The 22,888-nt window shown below is 46.2% G+C and overlaps 1 protein-coding gene across 2 annotated transcripts; it reads right to left on the bottom strand.

The window, feature by feature from the left end:
* Positions 1 to 1,037: 1,037 nt before the first annotated feature.
* On the bottom strand, positions 1,038 to 21,206 carry C1QTNF12 (C1q and TNF related 12). Of its 2 annotated transcripts, none has more exons than XM_010405897.4 (8): positions 19,854 to 21,206; positions 15,654 to 15,773; positions 14,995 to 15,106; positions 14,507 to 14,688; positions 10,321 to 10,429; positions 9,222 to 9,312; positions 6,931 to 7,009; positions 1,038 to 6,003 (listed from the first exon to the last, which is right to left on the bottom strand). In XM_010405897.4, the coding sequence occupies exons 1-8, from the start codon at positions 20,022 to 20,024 to the stop codon at positions 5,905 to 5,907; spliced, it is 963 nt and encodes a 320-aa protein (XP_010404199.1). In that variant the 5' UTR covers positions 20,025 to 21,206; the 3' UTR covers positions 1,038 to 5,904. The 2 variants fall into 2 exon arrangements, with proteins under 2 accessions (XP_010404199.1, XP_019145374.1); XM_019289829.3 differs by lacking the exon at positions 19,854 to 21,206 and adding an exon at positions 16,177 to 16,600.
* Between the last annotated feature and the right edge of the window lie 1,682 nt (positions 21,207 to 22,888).

The following is a 22,888-nucleotide window of genomic DNA, read 5'->3' as shown; positions in this document are numbered from 1 at the left end:
GGGAAAGTAGAGGGAAAATAATAAAGAGAGAAGTGGAGAAAAAAAACTGGGAAAAGAGTGAAGGAATAAAAAGAAAAGTGAATAAATAAACAGGGAAAAGAGTGAATAAAAAACCTGGGAAAACAGTGAATACTGTTTTCAGTATAGTGAAAGAACAGTGAAGAAATAAACAGGGAAAGCAGTGAAGGAATAAAAAGAAGAGTGAAGAAATAAACAGTTTAAAAAGTGAAAAAATGAAAAGAAAAGGGAATAAATAAACAGGGAAAAGACTGAATAAATAAACACTGCAAACAGTGAAGGAATAAAAAGAAGAGTGAAGAAATAAACAGTTTAAAAAGTGAAAAAATGAAAAGGGAATAAATAAACAGGGAAAAGACTGAATAAATAAACACTGCAAACAGTGAATAAATAAAAAGAAGAGTGAATAAATAAACAGCGAAAGCAGTGAATAAATAAACTCACAAATGTTTACTCCAAACAAGCTGTGAACACGAATTTTCACTGCTAAAAAAACCCCCCCAAGCCCTGAAGGACAGAGCAGCTCTAAAAACAAAGCAGCAAATGCCTCGAACGAGGTCTGAAATTCCCACTTGAAAAGCCCCAAAATCCACGGGAACGTTTTAGGGGAATACAAGATGTTGTTCTGCACATGATGCTCTTGGTTTTTATCTCAAATATGGATGGGAATTGCTGGTAAAACAAGAAAATAAAACTATTAAATCCCTTCCAAGCCTGGGATTGAGGTTGTAGGGTGCCAAAATTCCCTTTTTTTCCCACCAGACGTTAAAAAAAATCAGTGTAGTTACCTTAAAAAGCAGCAGACACAACTCCTCCTCCCCACAGAGCTCCAATAATCAATATTATTCATATCAATACCTATTGAGCCCTTCACCACTGGGTGTTTTTTAGGGGATTCACGAATTTCCGCAGGAAATTTGGGACATCTGAACCCCCAATCCATGGGATTTCTCCCTCATTGATCCCTCAGCTTCATCTGAGCATTCAATGGAATTCCTGAGTGAGAATCAGCTCTGGAATAAATGGGAATGTAATGCTTTATTTACATCAAAAAGAGTCACAACGCCATAAAAATTCCATGTTTTCATAGGGTCAGCAGCTCCCTGATTTTCCTTGGAGCCTGGATCTCCCTCTTGGAATCTGCCCTTCCCAAAGAATGTATTAAATCCTCATTATCATAATATCCAACTATCTTAAAGGGCTCATTTGGCTTTTTTCACCAGTTCTGGAGAGTTTTGAAATTCCCCTCGAGGTTTCCTTGGAGCTGGAGTGTTTCCCTGGAATTCTGCTGCTCCCTTCTCCCAGAGGAGAGGCTTGGAAAGGTTTTTCCCTCTGTTTGAGGAGTGATTTGTAACCTGTTCCTATTCATAACAGGAGTTTTAAATGACAAATAATCCTATTTTTTGGTGGTTTAACAGGCTGCCACTCAAGGGGAGTTGACATGAGCCGGGCTCTTTCCTCTGGAGTGAGGAAAAACAGGGAATATTCTGCTAATCCAACATAAATACCCCTGGAGTCAGTCTGGAGTGTGGCATTGGAAGCGTTTACAGAACATGAAACTCGAAGAGAACTCAAAAAACCTCAAAACCTGGCAGCTCCAAGGGAAAATATCCAGGGAATGCCTGGGATTGGGAGCTCAGGGCCTGGGATTTGTTTGGGAAGGGCCCTGGATGGGCCTGGAATATGGGGGCAGCTTCTCCTGTGGGAAGGAAATAAAGAATTCCCTGCAGATTCCAACTGGGAAGGGCTGGGCTGGGCCCTCCAGAGCCAGAAAATGTTGGGAATAACAGGATCAGGGATCCCAGGGATTTGGGGATAACAGAGGACAGGATTTAACAGCGGCCATAAAGCACTGAAAGGTCACTCTGATATCCTGAAAATTAATTCAGGGATGAATTTCAGCTCTGTCCTGCACCAAAACCCTGCATTTTTGGGATGAATCAGCAGCTTTTTGGGTGGATTTTCCAGCAGTTCTGGTGGATAATAAACCCCAATTTTCAGCTCTTTTTAGGAGGGATTCCAGCATAAAAACTTCCTGGTGACCCTTCCAGAAGCCCCAGAGGATGATATTCAAAATTCACCTTAACATGAAGCTGGAAAAGCAAAGGCAGGGTGAAAACAGCAAAGTTTGAGGGAATTTAATTGATTTGTCTCCTGATATTAATTGATTTATCTCCCAATAAACCCTCTGAGGGTGTTCCCGGGCAAAGTTGGGAGCTTTTATTAATATTTGAATCTCTCTGGGGATGCTTCTGTGGCAAAACTTCCTGTGAAGAACTGAAAAATTGAGGTAAAAAAGAGATTTGTCCCAGGAAGAAATGAGATTTTCCTTCAGCTTCCCCAAATCTCTTAGGAATTTGAAGGAAAAAAGCTGCAGCAGCTCTCGGTGTTCTTTATTCTGCCAGGACCCCAAAAATGAGGGGTTTGGATCCCATCCCCCTGCCCTGGCTGTTCAGGGAATGTCTGAACGACACGAAAAACCCCAGAATATTTAATTTATGTCTTTTTTAGGTTTCTCCCCTTGCCTGGGGGTGGGATGAACACCCTGAACCACCAAACCAGAATCTCAGGGGGTTTATTTCGTTATAAACAACTTCATCCTGAACTGCTGAATCCTTCACTTTTCCTGGATTGGGAATTTTCTGCCTGCTTTGCTTCACACCCCATTATCCCTCAGGAGTTTTATTCACTTGCACCTCCACAGCAGAGACTCAATTTTGGGTCATTTTTTTTTTGCTGTTTCAACCCATTTTGCCCCATTTTAATGCTGGCTGGAGCCCCAGGGACCAAGAAAACCGCTGGGAGCATCCACAGCTTTAAAAAAACTCCTTTAAAAATAATAATAATCATTTTAAATTTTGGCTAAAAGACTTTGGTGATGCAGAGAAAAACTCCTGGAGGGCCAGACCTCCCTCCTGAGGGTAAATGGAGCTGATGGAACCCCCCAGGGGGGTGACAGCGACCTCAGGATCAACCAAGAGACACAAAGTCCCTTCCCTCTGCCAACTTGGCTCCTTTTCCCTCAATTCTGACACAAGATTCCTGTTCCTGGCTGGAGCTTCCAGGCCCTGTGGCTTCCAGACAGATTCCAGGGATGGAGCTTTAATTCTCTTTTTTTTTTTTTTTTTTTTTTTTTCTGCCCAGGGAGATTTCAGGCTTTATTCCCAGTTTTTGGGCTGGATGTTCTCAGGAGAACACTGGGAAAACAGCAGGAAGACCCCCCTAAAATAAGGGATAAGAGGTATAAAAGCAGGATAATTATTCATAATTATCCCTGTTAATAAAACAGGAAAAATGAGATTAAAACTTAGCATGGAAAGGAGGGGAATAAAAGCCACGACTCCCAAAGCAAAGTCTGAGAAAGGTTTTTTTAGTTCTATACAAAATAAATATTTTAGCTCCGAGTTAAGCCTTGGGGTGGAACAGCACGTGCTGGATGTCACAACTCCGGGATTCTGCTGCTGGAACAGGCCAAATTTATTCCAAATATTCCCAAAGAACAGAGCACAGGGCAGGGAGACAACGTGGGATGTGGGCCCCGTGCCCTGCCTGCACTCACTCCATCAAACCCAGGGAAAATATCTCATTTATATCTCATTTTATTGACAGGGGTTGGTGATGTTTGGTGATATTTAGTGATATTTCATGTGTTATCAGCTTTTTGAAGCTCCAAAAATGACCATCGTGGCTCCTTGCTCTGCTTTTCCAGAGCTGTGCATTCCCCCCGATCCCAGTTTGTGCTTAAAAGGAATTTCTCCCCCAAAATGTGCTGCAAAAAGGGAATTCTGGCATTATGGTGGGGCAGGGAGGAATTTATAAACATGGGTAAATGCTGTGTTTTAGACAGAACAAGCACATTCCACTGGCTGGGAAGTGGAATTCATGGAATCAGGGAATGGTTTGTGTTCAAAGGGACCCTAAATCCATGGGCAGGGACACCTTCCCTATCCCAGGTTGCTCCAAGCTCCATCCAACATGGCCTTAAATTCACTTTTTACCTGCAACAGCACAAATTGATCCCTCCCCGTGCCCTTTTCTTCTTCCAGCAGGTCCCAATTTAATTTATTCTTCACAAAGACAATAAAAATATCCTTTTATACCCTCAAAGGTCTGGCTCAAGGTATTAATAATGGAGATTAAAACCAGTTTAAAATCTGGTTTCCAGCAGGTTCTTCCACAGCTCCTGGAATATCTCTTTGCAGCATCACCTGGAGCTTGTAAAACCTCACAGATTGATCTTCTGCAACAAACCCAGCAATAAATGACATCTTCTGACCCTTCATTGCACAAAGATGCTGCAGCTGATCAAAAATGGCAGCATTTTAAGGGATAACTTCCAAGGACAAGGAGCTGGGCTCTGTTTTGGGCCTCATCCCCCTCTATTTATGAGGCTTTTCCACAAGAATTTCCTCAGCTCAGGTGAATCCTCAGAGCCCAGGAGTCTGAGGGGAGGGAAAAGCTGCAGAGGGGCGTTAAATGAGGGAGGTTTAATCCCAAGGATTTTTCCACCATGGAATGTCATCCCCCTTTTACTTAAAACAAGAGGATGGCCTGGAGCTGTGGGCCAAGCTTGGTCTCACAGCCTTATTTGCACCCAAAAGTCCAGAAGAAATTCCCTGGATTTTTTTGGCAGCACTTTGAGGCTCCAGGCAGAGCTGGACTCCATTTTGGGCCTCATCCCCCTCTATTTATGAGGCTTTTCCATAAGAATTCCCTCAGCTCAGGTGAATCCTCAGAGCCCAGGAGTCTGAGGGGAGGGAAAAGCTGCAGAGGGGCATTAAATGAGGAGGGGGTTTAATCCCAAGGATTTTTCCAGGTCTTGGATAACAAATCCCATGAAATGTCATCCTGTTTCTACTTAAAATGAGGTGATGGCCTGGAGCTGTGGGCCAAGCTCAGTCTCACACCTTTACTTTTGCACTCAGAAATCCAGAAAAGATTCCCTGGATTTTTTTGGGAGCACTTTGAGGCTCCAGGTTTTTTGCAGGCAGACCTGGAAAAGCTGCTGGGAGTGACCCCTGCCCTGTGCTTTCTTTCCTTAATTCCCTGCAGTGACCAAACAGGTCTGAGCCTGATCCAAGGCTCCCATTCCCACTGGATTTGGACAATCGGTGGGCTACACCTGACACACTCACCAGGGACTCTGAAGATGCAGATTTTGTGCCCAAATCCGTGGTTTTATCTTATTAAATCGTAAGAACGCAGTGAGGGGTTTGTGCTCCCCTTGGCTTTCCCTTTTCCCCATCCCAAAGCACTGGCAGGGAAGGATTTGGATCTTCAAGGAAATATTTTGATGTAAAGAACCACAATTAAAGAGTTCAGACCGTGGATTCCTTGGATTGTGTGAGAATTCAACATATTCCTGGTCAAATGTATCCAATTCTGACCCTGGGAGAAGATCTAAACCATTTATAATTCGATGGAAAAAGCAGTTCTGCTGGAAAATCCCTGTCCCCTTCCTCCCCACCACACAGAACAGAGTCACTGCGTTATTTCTGTTCTTTCCCATCTCAATCCTTCATTTCCAAACCCAAGCACCCCCCAACCAATCCCCAAAAAACCCGTGCTGGTTACAAGTGCTACGGTGAAATAATAAAATTACAACGTAACAAACCCCAAATCTCAGTGTGCTGCTCCGTGAGCATCTGGTGAAGCACAAATTAAATAGGAACAGTTTCTTTCAGGAGGATAAAAAGAATAATTCTGATGAGGAATTGAGCTGGTGAGGACCTCAAGAAGCAGCAGCAGCCTCTGGAAGCAAAGCTGGAGGAGCTGTGAAAGGATTTTGGCTGGTTTCAAATTGCTGCAGGTACAGGGAGCAGTTTCAAGGTCAGAGTGGGGTTTGCTTCAGTCCCAAAAGCAGGGCTGGCATTCCCAGGCTTCCTGCTACGCTCCCATCAGCATTCCCATGAAATCAGATCCGTTCTGGATGGTGATGGGAGCCCCAGCACTGTTGTCCACGAAGATGGAGGTGTATTGCCCAGCCTGCAGGGAGAAGGAGAGGGAAAGGTGACACATTCCAGAGGAAAAAGAGGGAAAAATCCCATGGCTCCAGCAGGAACTCAGCACAGCAGCTGTTCTGTGGCTCCTGGGATCTGATCTGATGAAGTGGAAGAAATTTGGTGCAGTTTTGTGGTTGATTATTTTTATATTTCTATATTATATATTTATATACAATAATATATATTCTATAAAATATATAGATAAATTAAAAGTATCTATTAAAAATTATATGCATGAAAAAATTATATATTAAACATTATATATTAAACATTATATATTAAACATTATATATTAAACATTATATATTAAACATTATATATTAAACTTATATATTTAGAGATATGTTTATACATCATATATTTAATAGAATATATTAATTTAATATAATATATTTCATTTAATATATTTCATTTAATATATTTCATTTAATATAATTGTATTCCTATATTTATATCTTATATAAAAATAAAATTAAATCGATATTATTTAAGATATATTTATTATCTATTTAATATATTTATTATTATCAACCAAATCCTTCCTGAACTGGCACCTTTTTGGGTGAAGTGGCCACCTGTGCTTCAGGTGGGAAATTCAATTGGCATCTTGGCAATGCCAGGGGAGAGTTGGGAAAGGAAAATATTTCTATTTAAAATGTAATATTAATAGAAATATTTAATTTTTCCTCAAAGGAAAGGTTCTTCCTGTGCCTTAAATTCAGAATGTGAAACCCAAGTCTGGTTTTTCATCCCAATCCTGCCCCAGGTGAGGAATTTCCCTCCCTTAACCTCAGAAAGGAGGTTCCTAAATCCTTCCCCACCTCCAGGGGAGAGTCCAGCCTGGCCAGGAAATAACTCCATGTCCTGCCAAGGGATTTGGGGCAGAAATTCCCACTTTTCAGGGCCTCACCTGCAGCTGCAGCAAACCATGGACGTAAATAGTGAAGATCTTGCTGTTGCTTTCCAGCCCAGCAATGACTTCCAAGGACCTAAAGAGAGAAATGAACAGATTAAACCCCTCAGGCAACTGCAGCAGTTGTGTGTGGAAGGACAATTGTCCCTCAATTTCCTTGGCAATAAGACCAAGGTGATAAAATTCGCCAAAAAGGTGAATTTTGACTGGATTTTTGATGTTTGGAAGTGTTTAAAGCCAGGCTGGATGGGGCTTGGAGCAAGCTGGGATGGTGGAATGAGGTGATCTTTAAGGTCCATTCCACAATTCCATGATTCCAGCTGCATTAAATATAAAATAGGAGAAGCTTTTCCTCACTGCAGATGGAAAATCCACAAAGAACCCAGGATTTTGGATAAAAAAACTCAGCTGGGAGCCACCTTTCCCCAGAGGCCTTTCCAGGGTCCTGTCCTCTCTATTCCCACCCTTGAGCATGTGCTGAAAACCCCTTTGGATCGATCTCCACCCCAGTTTGCCCAGTTTGGTGAGCAGTACAATGGTTTGTACCTGTTCTGCAAAGAGCTGCAGGCACCCTGCCAGTAAAACTTCATTTATTTTCCGGGGATGAAAGGTTTATTTCACCTGAACCACAAATTTCTGTGTGAGAAAGGACAAATTCTGCAGCTTCTTGGGAGGATTTTTAGATCAGGGATCACACACAAGCCCCCAGAAATCCTTAAATAATTGTGCTCCAGCTCAAAATCCAGGGAAAGCTTCACATCACCCCTCCAGCATTGCTCTTTTGTTCTGAGAGCCATCAGGGAGAGCTGTTCCCTGTGGAATTCCCGGTTCACAGGACAAAATCAGCTCCTTTTGTGCAGGATTCAGGTTCTTGGGACACCAAAACCCAGCACAACCCAGTTAAGCTCAGTCCTAAGCTCCCTGCCTGGCTGGTTCCTCCCTCCCTGCCCAGTGGGGGTTGTTTTCCCGTGTTTTCCCAACTGAACCAACCCCTTTTGTCCCTTTTCTTTTCCTCGGTGATGAAACCCTGCGAGTTCCAACGTGCTTTTCCCAGCCCTGTGCGAGGGAATAAATGAAAAGTGGGGGCAAATTGGCCCCGAGAGCAGGAGCCACTTGGCACCACCTCGGTTCAAGCTGTGTCACATCCTGCCCAAATCCCAAATCCCGGCTGGGGTGGGGACTTCCCACAATTAATCTCTTCCACCGCGACTGTCTCCTTCCACCTGAGTTTCCATCGCTCATCCCAAAGCCCTGGGGGCTCCTCCAGCTCCATGGATGGATGGATGGATGGATGAGTCGGTGCTGACATCCCCAGGAAATTCCAGAGGCACGGGGTGGCAGCAGGGAGTGTGTCCAGGCAGGCTCCCATCCCTCCTCCCAGCTCCTTCCACCCCAGCCACCCTCTCGTGGCACTGGGATGTGTCCCAGATTCATCCTGATCCCATTGCTCTGGGATCTGTCCCAAATTTATCCCTGGGCAGGGCACTAAAATAAACCTGGGCAGGGATTTGAGGTCTGGGGCCAAGGACAGAGCCACAGCAGCATTGCCCTCTGCTGGGAGCCTCCCATCCTCTTCCTCCCTGGAAAAGTTCCCAAAATCCTCCTGAGCCTCCCGTGGGACACGGCACCTCTGGGCTGCAGCTGGAAAAAATGGAAGCACAGGAAAAAAGCAGCCGAGGAAGTCTTCCTGACTTAAAAAATGTGGGGTTTTAAGCAGTTTTGCCCTCAGAAAAGGGAAATTCAGCACCATTTTCTCAGCAAGCTGAGGAGGTACCACAAACCTGCACTTCCTGCCTCATTCCCCTCGATTTCCCACCCATTCCTTCCCCTCATCACTCCAACACTTCCATGGCAACACCAGGGAGAGGCTGGGATCCACTCAGGATGAGGAAATGATAAAAACGGAGCTCTGGCACAAATAAAGTGTTGAATTCTGTGTGTTAATGGTGACAGCTGAGCACTCAGCACCTGGAGCTGCAGCCACAATTCCCTCAATATTTGGGTGTATTATTCTATATTTAGGTGATATAAGTATTATTATAAATAATACTTCATTCACAATTATGTAATAATTATTTATCACTAATATTTATAGCACTGAGGGGTTAAAACTCAGAATTCAAATAACACAGAGAGCCTGAGGGCTTCTCTGCAGAACAACTCTACACGAATTTATGATATAAAATCCACTTTTGGTGAACTTGATCTTCCAGAGTTGGTTGAAATAGCAGGAAATACTGAAAATTTGAGGAAAATAATTGCCCAAAGTCCCCCCTGGAGTGACTCACGTGTATCTGTGACACAGGGACTCGATGCAGATCAACACTCGGACGTTGTCCCTGGCTCGCAGCTGGACTTTGCTCTTCAGCTCACTGTGGTCTGGGAAAAGCAGTGGGGAAAATATCAGCATTTCCACAAATTCTGGGATTTGGGCTTCAGAGGGACACCAGCAGCCTTGGGACTTCTGGGTTTGGGGCTACAGAAGGTGCCAGAAGGTTCCCCCATATCCAGTGGAGCCAAAGCCAACAGCTCCAAGGTGGATCCACCTCTGCCCATCAGTGGCAGAACCTCTGGAATATCAGATTAAAAAGGGGAACCACCTCTGCCCATCAGTGGCAGAACCTCTGGAATATCAGATTAAAAAGGGGATCCACCTCTGCCCATCAGTGGCAGAACCTCTGGAATATCAGATTAAAAAGGGGATCCACCTCTGCCCATCAGTGGCAGAACTCTGGGATAATGGATTAAAAAGGGGATCCATCACTGCCCATCAGTGGCAGAACTCTGGGATAATGGATTAAAAAGGGGATCCATCACTGCCCATCAGTGGCAGAACTCTGGGATAATGGATTAAAAAGGGGATCCACCTCTGCCCATCAGTGGCAGAACTCTGGGATAATGGATTAAAAAGGGGATCCACCTCTGCCCATCAGTGGCAGAACTCTGGGATAATGGATTAAAAAGGGGATCCACCTCTGCCCATCAGTGGCAGATCCACCTCTGCCCATCAGTGGCAGAACTCTGGGATAATGGATTTTAAAAGGGGCAAAAAAAATAGTGCAACTGTGAAGAGAGGAGTGGGAATATATGGGGGAAGAGATGCTCCAGCAGGGAAAACCACTGAAAACCTGCCTGGATGCAGTTCTACATCGACATTTACATTTTTTCTGCAGTGTTTTGTGCAAGGCAGAGCTTCTGCACCAAATAAATTTGCTCCCTAAGCTCTTGCTCCATAGGGAATGCGGATTTTTGGTGCCCATGGAGCAGCCACTGGGGTCGCAGGCTGTGGAAGGAGCCAGCCATGGTTCCAAAGGGCCATATCCAGGCTTTTCCCTGGATGCAGGGGGTTCTCCAGGAGGATCAGGGGTCCCTGTGGGCAGCACTCACCGATGTGGACGTTGGCTGAGAACTGGTAGATGCCGCCCACGGGGGCGGTGAAGCGGCCGGTGGCCAGGTTCAGTCCTGTGCCCCGCAGGAACGCGCCCTTGGCCAGGGGCTGGAGAGGGAAAAGAGAGCCTGAGCACATCCCAGCACTGCCAACATTCCTCCCTGCCCAGGACACAGAACCAGCCCAGCTGCAGGGGAACAGAGCTGCTGAAAATGGCCCGATCCCGCCAGGAGATTCCAGAGGGGCTCTCTCCCAGAATTTGATGTGCACAAAAGGGAAAATGATCAGTGGGACACACAGAGCTGGCTCTTCTGACTCATCTGGACCCAGACTGAGCTTACAGCATCCCTGGACTGGCCCTAAATCCCTGTGCTGATCCTGGCTCCATCCCTGTGCTGCTCCTGGCTCCATCTCGGGGCTAATCCCAAATCCCTGTGCTGATCCCAGTGGCCTCCACTGACGTCCTGATGCTCTGTTCCCATTATTTGAGCCAAGAGCTCCCTGCTACTCCCAAAAACATCCCAGATGGGGCCAAGCCACATTCCCAGGCTTATCCTGGAACCTTCTCCATTGCTTTTTGTGGAGCCCTAACACCCACAGGAGTCTCCAGAAGTTTCCTACCTACTTTAGGTGGAAATCAGAGGGGTTTGACGAAGAACTGGTTGGATTCTGGGGGATTCCATTTCAGTTTTGGTTTGTCCCAACCTTGGATTGTCTGGGATAACCAAACCCTGGTAAATCCAGCAGGGAGCTGCTCCTGGTGGCAGGGAAGTGCTCTGGAGTCACACTGGGAGCAGATTCTCCGAGTCAGACTCTGATAAACTCGGTGAGAAATGTTTAGTGTTTGGTTTGGCCCCGCAGGGATTTGGCTGGAGCTGGGGAGAGGCTCCAGAGGGCCAAGAAATCCCATTAGTCAGACTCTGCTCCCACCACAAGGACGCTCTGGGCACTGGGAATGTGGCCCCTGAACACTGGTCCAGGAGGTTTATCCCAAACTGGGATTAGGGATCACAGGAGCTGTTCAGATCTGACTCTCTGAGGGCACATACACAGGGCTGGATGCCAAAAATACCCAGTGATGTATCCCAAAAACTACTCACTGCTGTATCCCAAAAAACAGGCACAGACTGCTGGATCCCAAAAACTACTCACTGCTGTATCCCAAAAAACAGGCACAGACTGCTGTGTCCCAAAAACACACCCTGCTGGATCCCAAAACCAGGCCCAAATCCATAACTTTTCCAGCCAAAATAAGTCTGTGATTCCAGGATTCTAAGTCCATGTGGAACAACAGATTTTCTCATGATGAAACTTCCTTAGAATTTCGAATTTGAGGATAATTCCTATTTTCTCATGCACAGCCACAGCCAATATAACAGCAAACCCACCAAAAATCATGGAAGGAGCTGGATTCTGTCCTTATCCCACCACTCCAGCACGATTTTTGGTAATTCCAGTTTGTATTTCCCTCAGCTCCAAGCCCTGCCCGGTTCATTCATCCCTTTCTTGTTGCAGCCGTGAGCAGAAGCAGCACCAGAATTCCAACCCCACTGGCTGAGCTTGGAAAGCAATTCCAGGCCCCAGTAAATTCCAACTGATAAAATTCCTGTTCCTTCATGCCCTCCCTGCCTTGTTATTCTTCTGCTCACAATGCAGGGTGAGGTTCCCTGGGCAAAATATTCCATTAAATCCCATGCCAGAGCTGCTGCTGCCTCCCAGGGCCCTCACCCAGCTGCTCCAAACTCCACAGGGATTTATTCCTGAGGAAATCACTCAATTAGCCCAGAAAGCAGCCCCAAATATTCCAGTATTTCAGAGCAGCCACTCTGGAAAAACCAAATCAGCTTCTCCCCCTCAGTTCATCCCACACCTCCCTCAGCCAATCCTTGGTTTTCTGCCAGGAGGAAAAACAGGAGCCATTCCTGGAGAACTGGGATGGGAACTCCCAGTTTCACATCCCAGGGATCCCCCCAAAAGCAATGCCTGGATTTATCTTAGTAAAGAAAAGGATAATCCAGGCACAGGGATATCCACAATCTCCTGATCCAGCACTAAAATTCCAAAGGCAGAGACATTTCACTTGAGTTCAAGGCCGCACAAGCCATGAAAAGCAGGTGGGCCACGTTAAATGATCTGATTCCAGGAAGATTCCCAGCTAAATCCCACTTCCATGCCCTGCCAGAGGCTGCAGTTCCTTCAATTCTTGCTGGGAAAAGCTTTTTTTAAGAGGAAATCCTCAAAAACCTCCAGTGTGAGGTGCAGGAGGGAGAGGTGTGGGAAAGGAGCATCCCATGTTTCATCCCACATTCCAAGGACATCATGAGGCCAGGAGGGAGGGAATTTAGCATGGAAGGGTGGGAAAACTGGTAGGAAAACCTCGGTGCTCAAGGTCAGAGTGACTTGGACACCACAAATGAGGGAGCAGAGGGATGGGCCCCTCTCAGGTTCTCTCCTCTATCTCAAAATGCTTTGGATCAGCTCCAAATCCAGGAATCAGGGTCAATCCCTGTTATCCCACTGGGAATTATCCAGCTGTTGGCTTCTTCCCTCTAAACTGACGGAATGGTGGGAGAGGAACTCTCCCTAAAGACAACATTTTCACCTTTGCAGGAGCAGCCTGTGGCTCCCTCCCTCTGAATTCCCCTTTTCCAGAGAGCACAAGCCAAAACCAGACACTTCTTGTCCCGGGCTGCAGTGCCAGGTTGGCATCCAGACCCTCCCACAGCAGCTCCAAGCCAGGAAAAATTAGGAAGGAGCTGGGCACCCCATCCCTGAGGCATGGGAAGCAGCAGCCCACGCTCCCACTGCTGGGATGTCTTGATTATTCCCATTTTCCATGCTAATTAATGAGGCAGCAGCTCTCCTTCCAGCCCTGCCCACCCCTCAGGGCAGATCCTGCCTCGCTGCCAAGCCAAGCTGCCAGAAATTTGGGGAAAATCCAGGAAAGCACCTTATTTAGGATGTAAGCACTGCCTGCAGTGCTGCAGCTGCGAGGAATCCCAGCAGGAAACCACCCCAAGGGACAGGATTCTCCCTGTCACATTCCCTTTTCAAACCCTTCCTGTCACCTCAAAAAACATCTCTGAGGGCCTTGTGCTCTTCCACAGCCTTTGTGACCCCAAAATCCAGCATCAATCAATTATCAAATAACTATTTGGGTTTAATTCTTACTTTTCCTAAAATTTATACTGCAAATCCAGAGCCTGTTTGCCACTGGAATGGTTTATTACAAGTTTTAATATCAAAAATTTAGTATTTAATCTCAGATTTAATATTCAGCAGCTTGCTTGTAACAATGATTATAATGACCCCTGATTGAAATTATAACCTGATTATAATTCAGTTATATAGGTAATGTTTATTAGTCTATTATGTAAAGAATTTAAGCATCAGAACTGGCTCACCTAACAAAATTCAGCCTTTATTTGGGCTCCCAAATCTATGATCAATGGTTTCTGCCTGCCTCTGACGTTCTACATCTGAATTTTACTTTGGGTGTGCACTGAAAAAACAGCAGAGCCTAAAGATCCTGCTCATTCCAAACCTGGACAAGTCTCCCTCCATCATTAACAAAATAAAAACCTGGCTCTTGTTGGAACTGGGAGCACGGGAAGAACTGTGGGAGATCCTGCAGGGCTGCAGAAGAAGGAGAAATTCTGTCTTGGGTTTGTCAGGAACAGAGGACTCAAAGCTCAGTGCCCACTTCAGCCATAAAATCACAGAATATCCTGAGCTGGAAGGACCCACAGGATCATGGATCCTGCCCAGACACCCCAAAATCCCACCCTGTGCATCCCTGGGAGCTCTTGGGGCCGTACCCATTCCCTGGGGAGCCTGGTCAGTGTCCCAGCACCCTCTGGGGGAAGAACCTTTTCCTAAAATCCAACCTAGACTTGGCCTGGAGCAGCTCCAGCCGTTCCCTTGGTGCTGTCCCTGTCACAGAGAGATTGGAGCTGCCCCTCAGGAAGAGCTGCAGAGCCCAAAGAGTCCCCCCTCAGCCTCCTCCAAGTGCCCTCAGCCCCTCCAGACCCTTCCCCATCTCCCTGTCCCTCCTTTGGAAACTTCCTCATGGATTTCTATCTTTCTTTCAGCCTGGGAGGAGTTTCTGGGATGAGCCTGGCCTTTCAGGAAGCCCCACAGAGCCAAGTAGGGAACAGCCAGGTTGACTCTGGAATTCCTTCTCACCGACTGGAAGTTCTGGAGTTCCACCAAGGTCTTCTTGTCCACCACGACCTGGCCTTTGAGCTTGCAGTGGAAAGCCTCCTCCACACGCCTGTGGGATGGAAGTTCCTCCAGGGACAGCAGCAGCGGGGGCAGCTGGCTGGGATGGGCCGAAATGGCCAGGGACGCTCGGCGCTCGATGGCTTCTGAGGGGAAAAGGGAAATAAAAGGAAATAAACTGTAAGGGCCTGGCCCATGAAATCATTAATTGTGTGATTGGATTTTGTGTTTTACTCTTTCATTTAAGCCAGGCAGCACTGGGAAAACATTTTTGGTTGCCAGGGGAATGCTTTAAGGTGAAGCCGGTGCTTGGTTTGTCGTGGTGCTTCAGCAAAACAAAGCACAAAGCTCTTACAGCCTTTAATGTCTTTTACCTTGAATATCCTTTTAAAATCTTTTACCTTTTAAAGTCTTTTACCTTTTAAAATCTCTTACCTTTTAAAATCTCTTACCTTTTAAAATCTCTTTGAACTCCTGCAGAAGGACTTCCCTGGTGACTTCAGCCCCAGGGGCTCCTGGAGGTCCCTGAGGCCCAGGAGGTCCTGGGGGCCCAACCAGGCCTCGCTGAGGGAGCAAACAAAGGAAAATTAGGGATGAGGAGCAGGGAATTGCAGTGACAGAGCAAAAATCCTACAGGGACATCAGCAATGTGAGGTGTTTTGTTCCCAGAGAATTCCTGTTTCCTCAAATAAACTGCATGGAAGGAAATCCTTAAAAGCATCCAAGATTGTCCAAGCAGCAGATGAAAAGTGCCACATGATCAAGTGTCACGCAGCTCATTAATTTGAAATAAACTACCTGTCCACACCTTGATTCATTTATCCTTTGGGATACTTGGACTTTATCTCGTGGAAGGGGGAAAAAAAGAGTGGATTTTATTTCTACTGAGCAGAAAAACAACCCACAAAAGGCCCAATCCAAGAGCAGCTGGGTCAAAATTCCCATATCTTCTCTCCCAAAGCACAAAGGCTCAAACTTCTCCAAAAATTGAGAAATTAATCACAAAAAAAAAAAAAAGGAAACTCAGCACTTTCTGGGCTGGGAAAAGCTGGAGCCCTGAGGATGAGCAGCAGGAAGGGAAGCCATGGGATACATGGAGTGCACATCCTACCAATTTCTTGTCTTTCCCTTTGCATCTCCTCTTGGAGGTGTTTCCATCGTCCGGGCGGTGCACGAAGGAGATCCAGGTCCTCCTGGGGTCTGTGATCCGGGGGTCTGGAGACTCCAGGAGCTGAGGAGACACAAGGACAAAGGCTGATGTCACTGCTTGGCCACAGCAGGGGCTCAGAGGATGCAAAAAAATCCAGCCCAGGCTGTTTCTGCTGCTTTTGGAGGACACTGAGGGTGTCCTTGGGGAATCAGGAAGAGCCAAGAGCTCTGAGAGTCCCTCAGAGACCTCTCTCCAACTTCTGGGACTCCCAGTCCTCTGATAATCCTTTAAAATCCCCGTGCCAGCTGCTAATAATTCACACTTAATAATCCTCTGGTTATTAATGAGATGGAAAATCATGTCCTGAGCACTTGTGGTTTTCCTTGCAGCACAAGTGTGAGGTTTGGCCTCTCAGCCAAATCCAAGAGGGAATTCCTCCCTAAATTCCCGCTCTGTTTTGGGAATGAAAAATGATGTTTCTCACCTCATATTGAAATATTTTTAACATTATTCCACACGGGCCACACGGAATCACTGTAATTCTGTTATTTTTTGTAGCTCTTCTTCATAATCTTCCAGAAAAATGAGATGGGTGTCAGACATAAACCAGGAAAAACAACATTTACTGGTCACAGCCAAGTTCCTCCCATGGTTTTACCACTTTTCAGGCCCAAAAATCCTTTCCCCAAATGCCCCTGGCTGAAATATTTGATAGAGGAGGAGTAAAACTTCTGCAGAGTCACTGACCCAGCTGCTGCTTCCAGTTGGAAGCAAAAAAAAAGAAAAAAACAAAGGGAAATAATTCGGGGAGATTTAAGAATAAAGCAGGTGGATGCAGCCCTTGGAATCTGACAGAGGGATTCAGGATGGAAGGGATCCACAGCTGCTTCCCATAAAAATCCAGTGCATCAAAACCTCTGTATCCATAAAAATCCAGTATCCACCACTCATGTCCTGATTTCTCTCAATCCAGAGGAGAAAACTCTGGTGGGCTTGGCAAAAACACTGCCATCAACTGAAAGATGACACTGGAGGAAACCCTTCTTCCTTAAAAAACCCCACATTTTTCCTTAAAAAATTTTTTTTCCTTAAAAACCCCATTTTTCATTAAAGAAATCCCATTTTTCCTTAAAAAACCCCACATTTTTCCTTTAAAAAAAAAACCCAACAGGTTCCCTGTCCCCTTGGCAATCCCAGGTTTCTCAGGAGATTTGAGCCTTCCCAATTTTAGTGGAGTTTTCCCCACATGACTCAGGCCCTGGGAATGTCAAAGAGGAGCTTTCTCCGATGCTGCTTGAACAGAATTCCCGAGGGAATTTCATCCCAAATAAATTTAGCTTAATGAGAAGGAAAACGCATCCACCTTTTCAGCAGGGAAAATAAAAAAATCCCTCAGCTCATAACTCATTCCCTGCTCCTTCTGCTCCAGCTGGGCCCAGAGGATTCCAAGGTAAACACATCCTGAGTTTTTCCCTGCACGAGGCCACAAAAATTCCAGCTGTGGGGAATTAATTGGGATGAGGATTCTGCTGCTTCATTTCCCTGCTCAGGGCATCCTTTCATGCCCACAGAATTCCCTTCAAGGGCCTAAAATATCACTTTTTCCACAAAAAACCTGGCTTTTGTTAGCTAAGGATGGGTTAATTATTAAGTGTAATGATGTAAATTGTGATGGTTTCACTGTAAACTGCAACTTTTACCTCAGATATTGTGGGAATTCTTAAGCACTGTATTAATAATATTATTAATAATAATAAAATACTCCCCACAGCTTGGGCAGGCGCTAAATAAATATAAAATATCCGAAATACTCTCACCCTGGACATTTAGAACCAGCCTGAACTTCAATTCCAATCAATTCCAAGGAGAAACTGCAAAATTTGGGAGCAATTTTCCCTCAGAGATTTGGGTTGTGCTGCCTGAGCTGCAGCCAAACATTTGCCAGGGATATTTTCCAGTATTTCCATCCAAAACTTGCAGCATCCAAACAAATTCTGGATTAATGGATGCCCTGTGGGGTTTTTTTCCAGCCCTGATATATGGGAGACTCCATCAGAATTAAACAATTCCTGCTTTTTGTTTTTGCAACCAGAATCCACCCTGCTCGTGGTCCAGCGCATTTCTCAATCCAGGAAAATTAATTCCAGGATAAACTGGGATTAAATTCCTGCCTGGCCTCTCTGCAAGGGCAGGGTGGAGGGGTTTTAGCGGGGGACAACCTCAACAATTCAGCGTGGCCACAGAACCCTGCGCCACACCCCAAAAAATCAGCAGGAAAAAATGGCTTTTTCCGTGGGAATTTGATGGGAATTATTTTTTTTTTTTAATGGGAATTTTAGCGGAGCAGAAGGGTTTTAGAGCCCTCAAACCTGCCCAGCCTGAACCAATTACTCTCCCGGAGCGGGATATTCCCGGTGGCAGCCCAATTGTTCCCAAATTTGTGGCCGATTGTTGGCGGCCATGCCCCAATTCCCGGGTTGTCCCCTGGTTGCCATGGCAACTGCCAGCCCTAATGGCGCTGATCAAAGCGGGCCTGGAGGTCACCCCATGGGGACAGGGGACATTCTGTGTCACCAGGGTGGGCACAGAGGGACGGGCTGAGGCTGACAGGGATTCCCTCCCTCCTCGCTGCCCTTCCCGCTCCCAAATCCTCAAAGCTGCTCTGAATTCCCCAAACTTCTCTGCTATTCCCAAAAATCCCGTGCAAAGATTCATCCCAAAGGATTGCGAGCAACTCGCTGGAAGTTTGCTGCTGTTTCCAGATTGCCTCGCTCCTCACAGTCCTAAAAGCTGCTCTGAATTCCCCAAACTTCTCTGCTATTCCCAAAAATCCTGTGCAAAGATTCATCCCAAAGGATTGCGAGTAACTCCCTGGAAGTTTGCTGCTGTTTCCAGATTGCCTCGCTCCTCGCTGCCCTTCCCGCTCCCAAATCCTAAAAGCTGCTGTGAAATCCCTAAACCTCTCTGCTCTTCCCAAAAACCCCGTGCAAATATTCATCCCAAAGGATTGTGAGCAACTCCCTGGAAGTTTGCTGCTGTTTCCAGATTGCCTCGCTCCTCGCTGCCCTTCTCGCTCCCAAATCCTAAAAGCTGCTCTGAATTCCCCAAACTTCTCTGCTCTTCCCAAAAATCCCGTGCAAAGATTCATCCCAAAGGATTGTGAGCAACTCCCTGGAAGTTTGCTGCTGTTTCCAGATTGCCTCGCTCCTCGCTGCCCTTCTCGCTCCCAAATCCTAAAAGCTGCTGTGAAATCCCTAAACCTCTCTGCTAGTCCCAAAAATTCCATGCAAAGATTCATCCTAAAGGATTGTGAGCAACTCCCTGGAAGTTTGCTGCTGTTCCCAGCTTGGGGAATCCTCCCAAAAGTGCCCTCACCCTACAGAATTCCCTCCCAAGTCTCCACTGCAGCTCCACTTCCCATTTATCCACAACCAAACCCATCCTGGATCCTTTCCTGGAGCCACAAAATCCCCTTGGAGACATCCCCTGGCTGCTCCCAAACCTTCCCATCCCTGATTTTCAGAGAAAGCTCTGCCACGCTTGGTTTTAGACCTGGATTTGCTGGTGAAAAGGTCTGGAATAACAATTTCAACCGAAGAATTTGTCTGCCAGAGGCACATTAATATTCCTAATAATTCCTATTAATAGTTAATAGCATCACTATTGTGATTCCTGTCTTTTTAAAAAATTAAATACGTGGCAATTCTTAAGCACTGTATTAATAATATTAATAATAATAATATAAAAATACTCCCCATAGCTTGAGTCTATTTATATAAATATGAATATAAAAATACTCTCTCCCAGGACATTTAGAACCAGCCTGGACTTCAATTCCAATCAATTCCAAGGAGAAACTGCAAAATTTGGGAGCAATTAATTTTTTTTTTTTAATTAGTTGTCACTGGTAGAACCAGAACTCTAAAATATCATTCCCTGCTACTGAGAAGCTGGAACTTCAGTCCAAAATAATCACAAATTGGGATATTAAAGGCTTTGCTTCAGCAAGTATGAAAAAAAATTGAGCAAAAAAGGGCAAAAATCAAGAATGAAATTAAAGTTAAATACAAAAAATCCAACAAGTTAGCCTGGAATCAGTTGGGAAAAGGCCCCAGCATCCCTTTCCTGGCAGGAATAAGCACTGAGAATTCCAAAACCCACCTTGGGATGCCCGTGCAGCTCCTCGCTGTTGGACAGGGTGGCGTTGAAGGGCTCTGGGTGCTGCTTGGGCTCTTTCCTGCCCTTCCTGTCCCTCCTGGCCGCTGTGACCCTGCAGGGACAGAGCTGCTGACAGAGCAGGGTGGCCACCAGCAGCCAGGTGCACCCCTTCATTTTGGGAAGGGAGGGGCCAGCCACAAAAATCCTCCAGCACCAAGAAGAAAATCAGATTGGTCTCCAAAAAAAAAAAAAATCAAAATTAACCAGCTCAGAAGGATCCAAGCAGCCAGGCACAAAAATCCTCCAGCACCAAGAAAAAAACCCAGATTTGTCTCCAAAAAAAAAAATCAAAATTAACTAGGTCAGGATCCGAGCAGCTCCTCTGGGATGTGCTGGTGGCTCAGGGGGCTCTGCTCAAGCAGGAGCCATGGAAAAGGTGGAGATGAAGTTGTTTGGAATCCTGGATCCCCTCGGAGAAGGAGGTAAGTCCATGCAGCCTCTGGAAGCTTTACATAAATACGAGAGGCCCTGCAAAGTCCTGCCACCCACCTTGAAGGGCTGCTCTGCCCCCCTAAATCGGGCTTAAAACTGGTTTTACACTGCCCCCTCTGCCCCCCAAATCGGGCTGGAGACGGGTTTTACTCTGCCCCCCTAAATCGAGCTTGAAACTGGTTTTACTCTGCCCCCTGTGCCCCCCCCAAATCGGGTTCAAACCCGGTTTTAAAGGCACTCAGCCCTAAAAGCTGGAGAAGTGCTCAGGGCAGGGCTGCCAGCCCCAGCTCATCGCGGGCTCTGCTGCTCCCTCTTCACCGGGAGATTTCCCCCTCAGAGCAGGCTGGAATTCATCCCATCCATTCCCTCTGGAATGATGCTGCTTCAGGGACAAGTCCTCATCCTTCCCTTTCGGGATGCTGGGGAATTGTAATCCAAGGAATTGGGAGCATCCCAGCTCAGCCTTGTAAGGAGAAAACAAATCCCTCACATCCCAAAAGTTCAGGCAGGGGGAAGCAAAACCTCTGAGGGTGGCCCAAAGTGCATGAGGAGCAGGTGAAGTTTTCCCAAGTTTTTTCCTTCCTCTTCAGCTTTGTCCTCGCTTTTCCCTAAGGATGAGCAGCAAATCCCGAAGCTGCGGCTGTCAGGGTGCAGAACCTCGTGGATTTTGCATCCCGATCCTCCTCTCCCCTGGCTCCAGGCAGAATTCCAAGTCCCTCCGAGGCTCTGACTCCTCTGGCTGCTCCTTTCCACACTGGCAAAACCCTCCCCGGCTTCTGCTTCAAGGGCTCCTTTCCCGAGTGAGTTTCCATCAACTTCAAGAAAAGGAGGAAAAAAAAAAAAGGGAAAGAAGGAAAAAAAAAAAAAAAAGGAGGAGGGCTCACATTCTAATGAGCTGTCAAGCCTCCTCTCCTCACATTCCCATTAAATTCCCTGATAATGGAGCCGGCCGCGTGTGCCAGGCAGATTTAAATCAGTGCCCATGCCCTGCTCCCTCCCCTCCGCCCCTCCCCTTCGTTATCCCAGGGAAATCACCCTTTTTCTGGGAATTTCTAACGCTCGGCGGGAGCGTGTGTGGCAGGGCTGAAAATCCGTGGATTGGGGTAAGCCCCCAGCGTCACGCCAGGCATGGATATGGCAGAATTCCTGCTTTATTTCCCAGTGTCCAATGCCCAATTTTCCCCGTTTGGATACAGCAGAATTCCTGCTTTATTTCCCAGTGTCCCATGCCCAATTTTCCCAGTTTGGATATGGCAGAATTCCTGCTTTATTTCCCAGTGTCCAATGCCCAATTTTCCCAGTTTGGATACAGCAGAATTCCTGCTTTATTTCCCAGTTTGGGGTGTCCCATGCCCAATTTTCCCAGTTTGGATACAGCAGAATTCCTGCTTTATTTCCCAGTGTCCAATGCCCAATTTTCCCAGTTTGGATACAGCAGAATTCCTGCTTCATTTCCCAGTGTCCAATGCCCAATTTTCCCAGTATGGATAAGGCAGAATTCCTGCTTTATTTCCCAGTTTGGGGTGTCCCATGCCCAATTTTCCCTGTTTGGATACAGCAGAATTCCTGCTTTATTTCCCAGTTTGGGGTGTCCCATGTGCAATTTTCCCAGTTTGGATATGGCAGAATTCCTGCTTTATTTCCCAGTTTGGGGTGTCCCATGCCAAATTTTCCCAGTTTGGATACAGGAGAATTCCTGCTTTATTTCCCAGTTTGGGGTATTCCATGTGCAATTTTCCCTGTTTCCCCCCCTGCCCTCAGTAGCAGGGGCTGAAGAGTCAGGAATATTCTTTACAAATAACAGAATTCCAAAGGCTTTCCTCCACCAGCATTTCCCAAGGGAGCTCTGGATGTGCTGGGACACTGCAAATCCCTCACCACCTGGAACAAATATTCCCATCCTTCCCAAAAATCCAGACCCTGATGCAAAGATTTCCCTGGGATCACACCTGGAGAAATCCAGGAATGCTAAAAGGTGGAAAATCCCAGAATTTGAAGCCCTTTCTGTGGCCAGCAAGCAAAAAACTTTGCTTTATTTTGGCAATTCCTTTACCATAAATTGTGTAATCCGAGGGATAATGGTCAGCGTGGTTTTCCTTGGATTTTGCAGGGTGGATTGGGAGCAAAGCTCTGGATCTGTGGATCAGCAGGAAAACTTTGTGGATCAGGAGCAAAACTCTGGATCTGTAACTCGGGGAAACGCGAAACAATCCGAGCACAAAATCGAGACGTAGAGTGAAAAAAAAAATGAAATTTAAAATAAATTTTTACAGCATCTCTGGGGAAAATTGGGATTTGGGAACAGGAACAAATCCCAAAGGGAAGCTCCCCAGCAGCCCAAGAGTTAAGAGCACCTCACCCCTCCCCCGAGCAGCTCACATTCCATGAAAAGTACGTGGCAGCCTTGATTTGTTAATAATATTTAACTTTCTTTGGCGCCTTCCCATACTCCAGGCTGGGTTTTTTCCAGGTTGGTTGTAGACAAGCCCTGAATTTGTCCGAGTGCTCCCGATGACACATTAATGGGATAATCCGTCAGATCCCGG

The sequence above is a fragment of the Corvus cornix genome, chromosome 21, assembly GCF_000738735.6.
Source record: "Corvus cornix cornix isolate S_Up_H32 chromosome 21, ASM73873v5, whole genome shotgun sequence".
Classification (NCBI taxonomy): domain Eukaryota; kingdom Metazoa; phylum Chordata; class Aves; order Passeriformes; family Corvidae; genus Corvus; species Corvus cornix.
Note: the sequence above shows the minus strand (reverse complement) of the source record. Positions and strands in the feature narration are given on the sequence as shown.

Coding starts and splice junctions, on each gene's coding strand:
- C1QTNF12 (XM_010405897.4), bottom strand. CDS start 20,024: ATGAAGGGGTGCACCTGGCTGCTGGTGGCCACCCTGCTCTGTCAGCAG. Junction 10,430..14,506: donor AACTCCAGAACTTCCAGTCG/GTGAGAAGGAAT, acceptor TTCCCTCTCCAG/CCCCTGGCCAAGGGCGCGTT. Junction 9,313..10,320: donor CTCAGCCAACGTCCACATCG/GTGAGTGCTGCC, acceptor TGCTTTTCCCAG/ACCACAGTGAGCTGAAGAGC.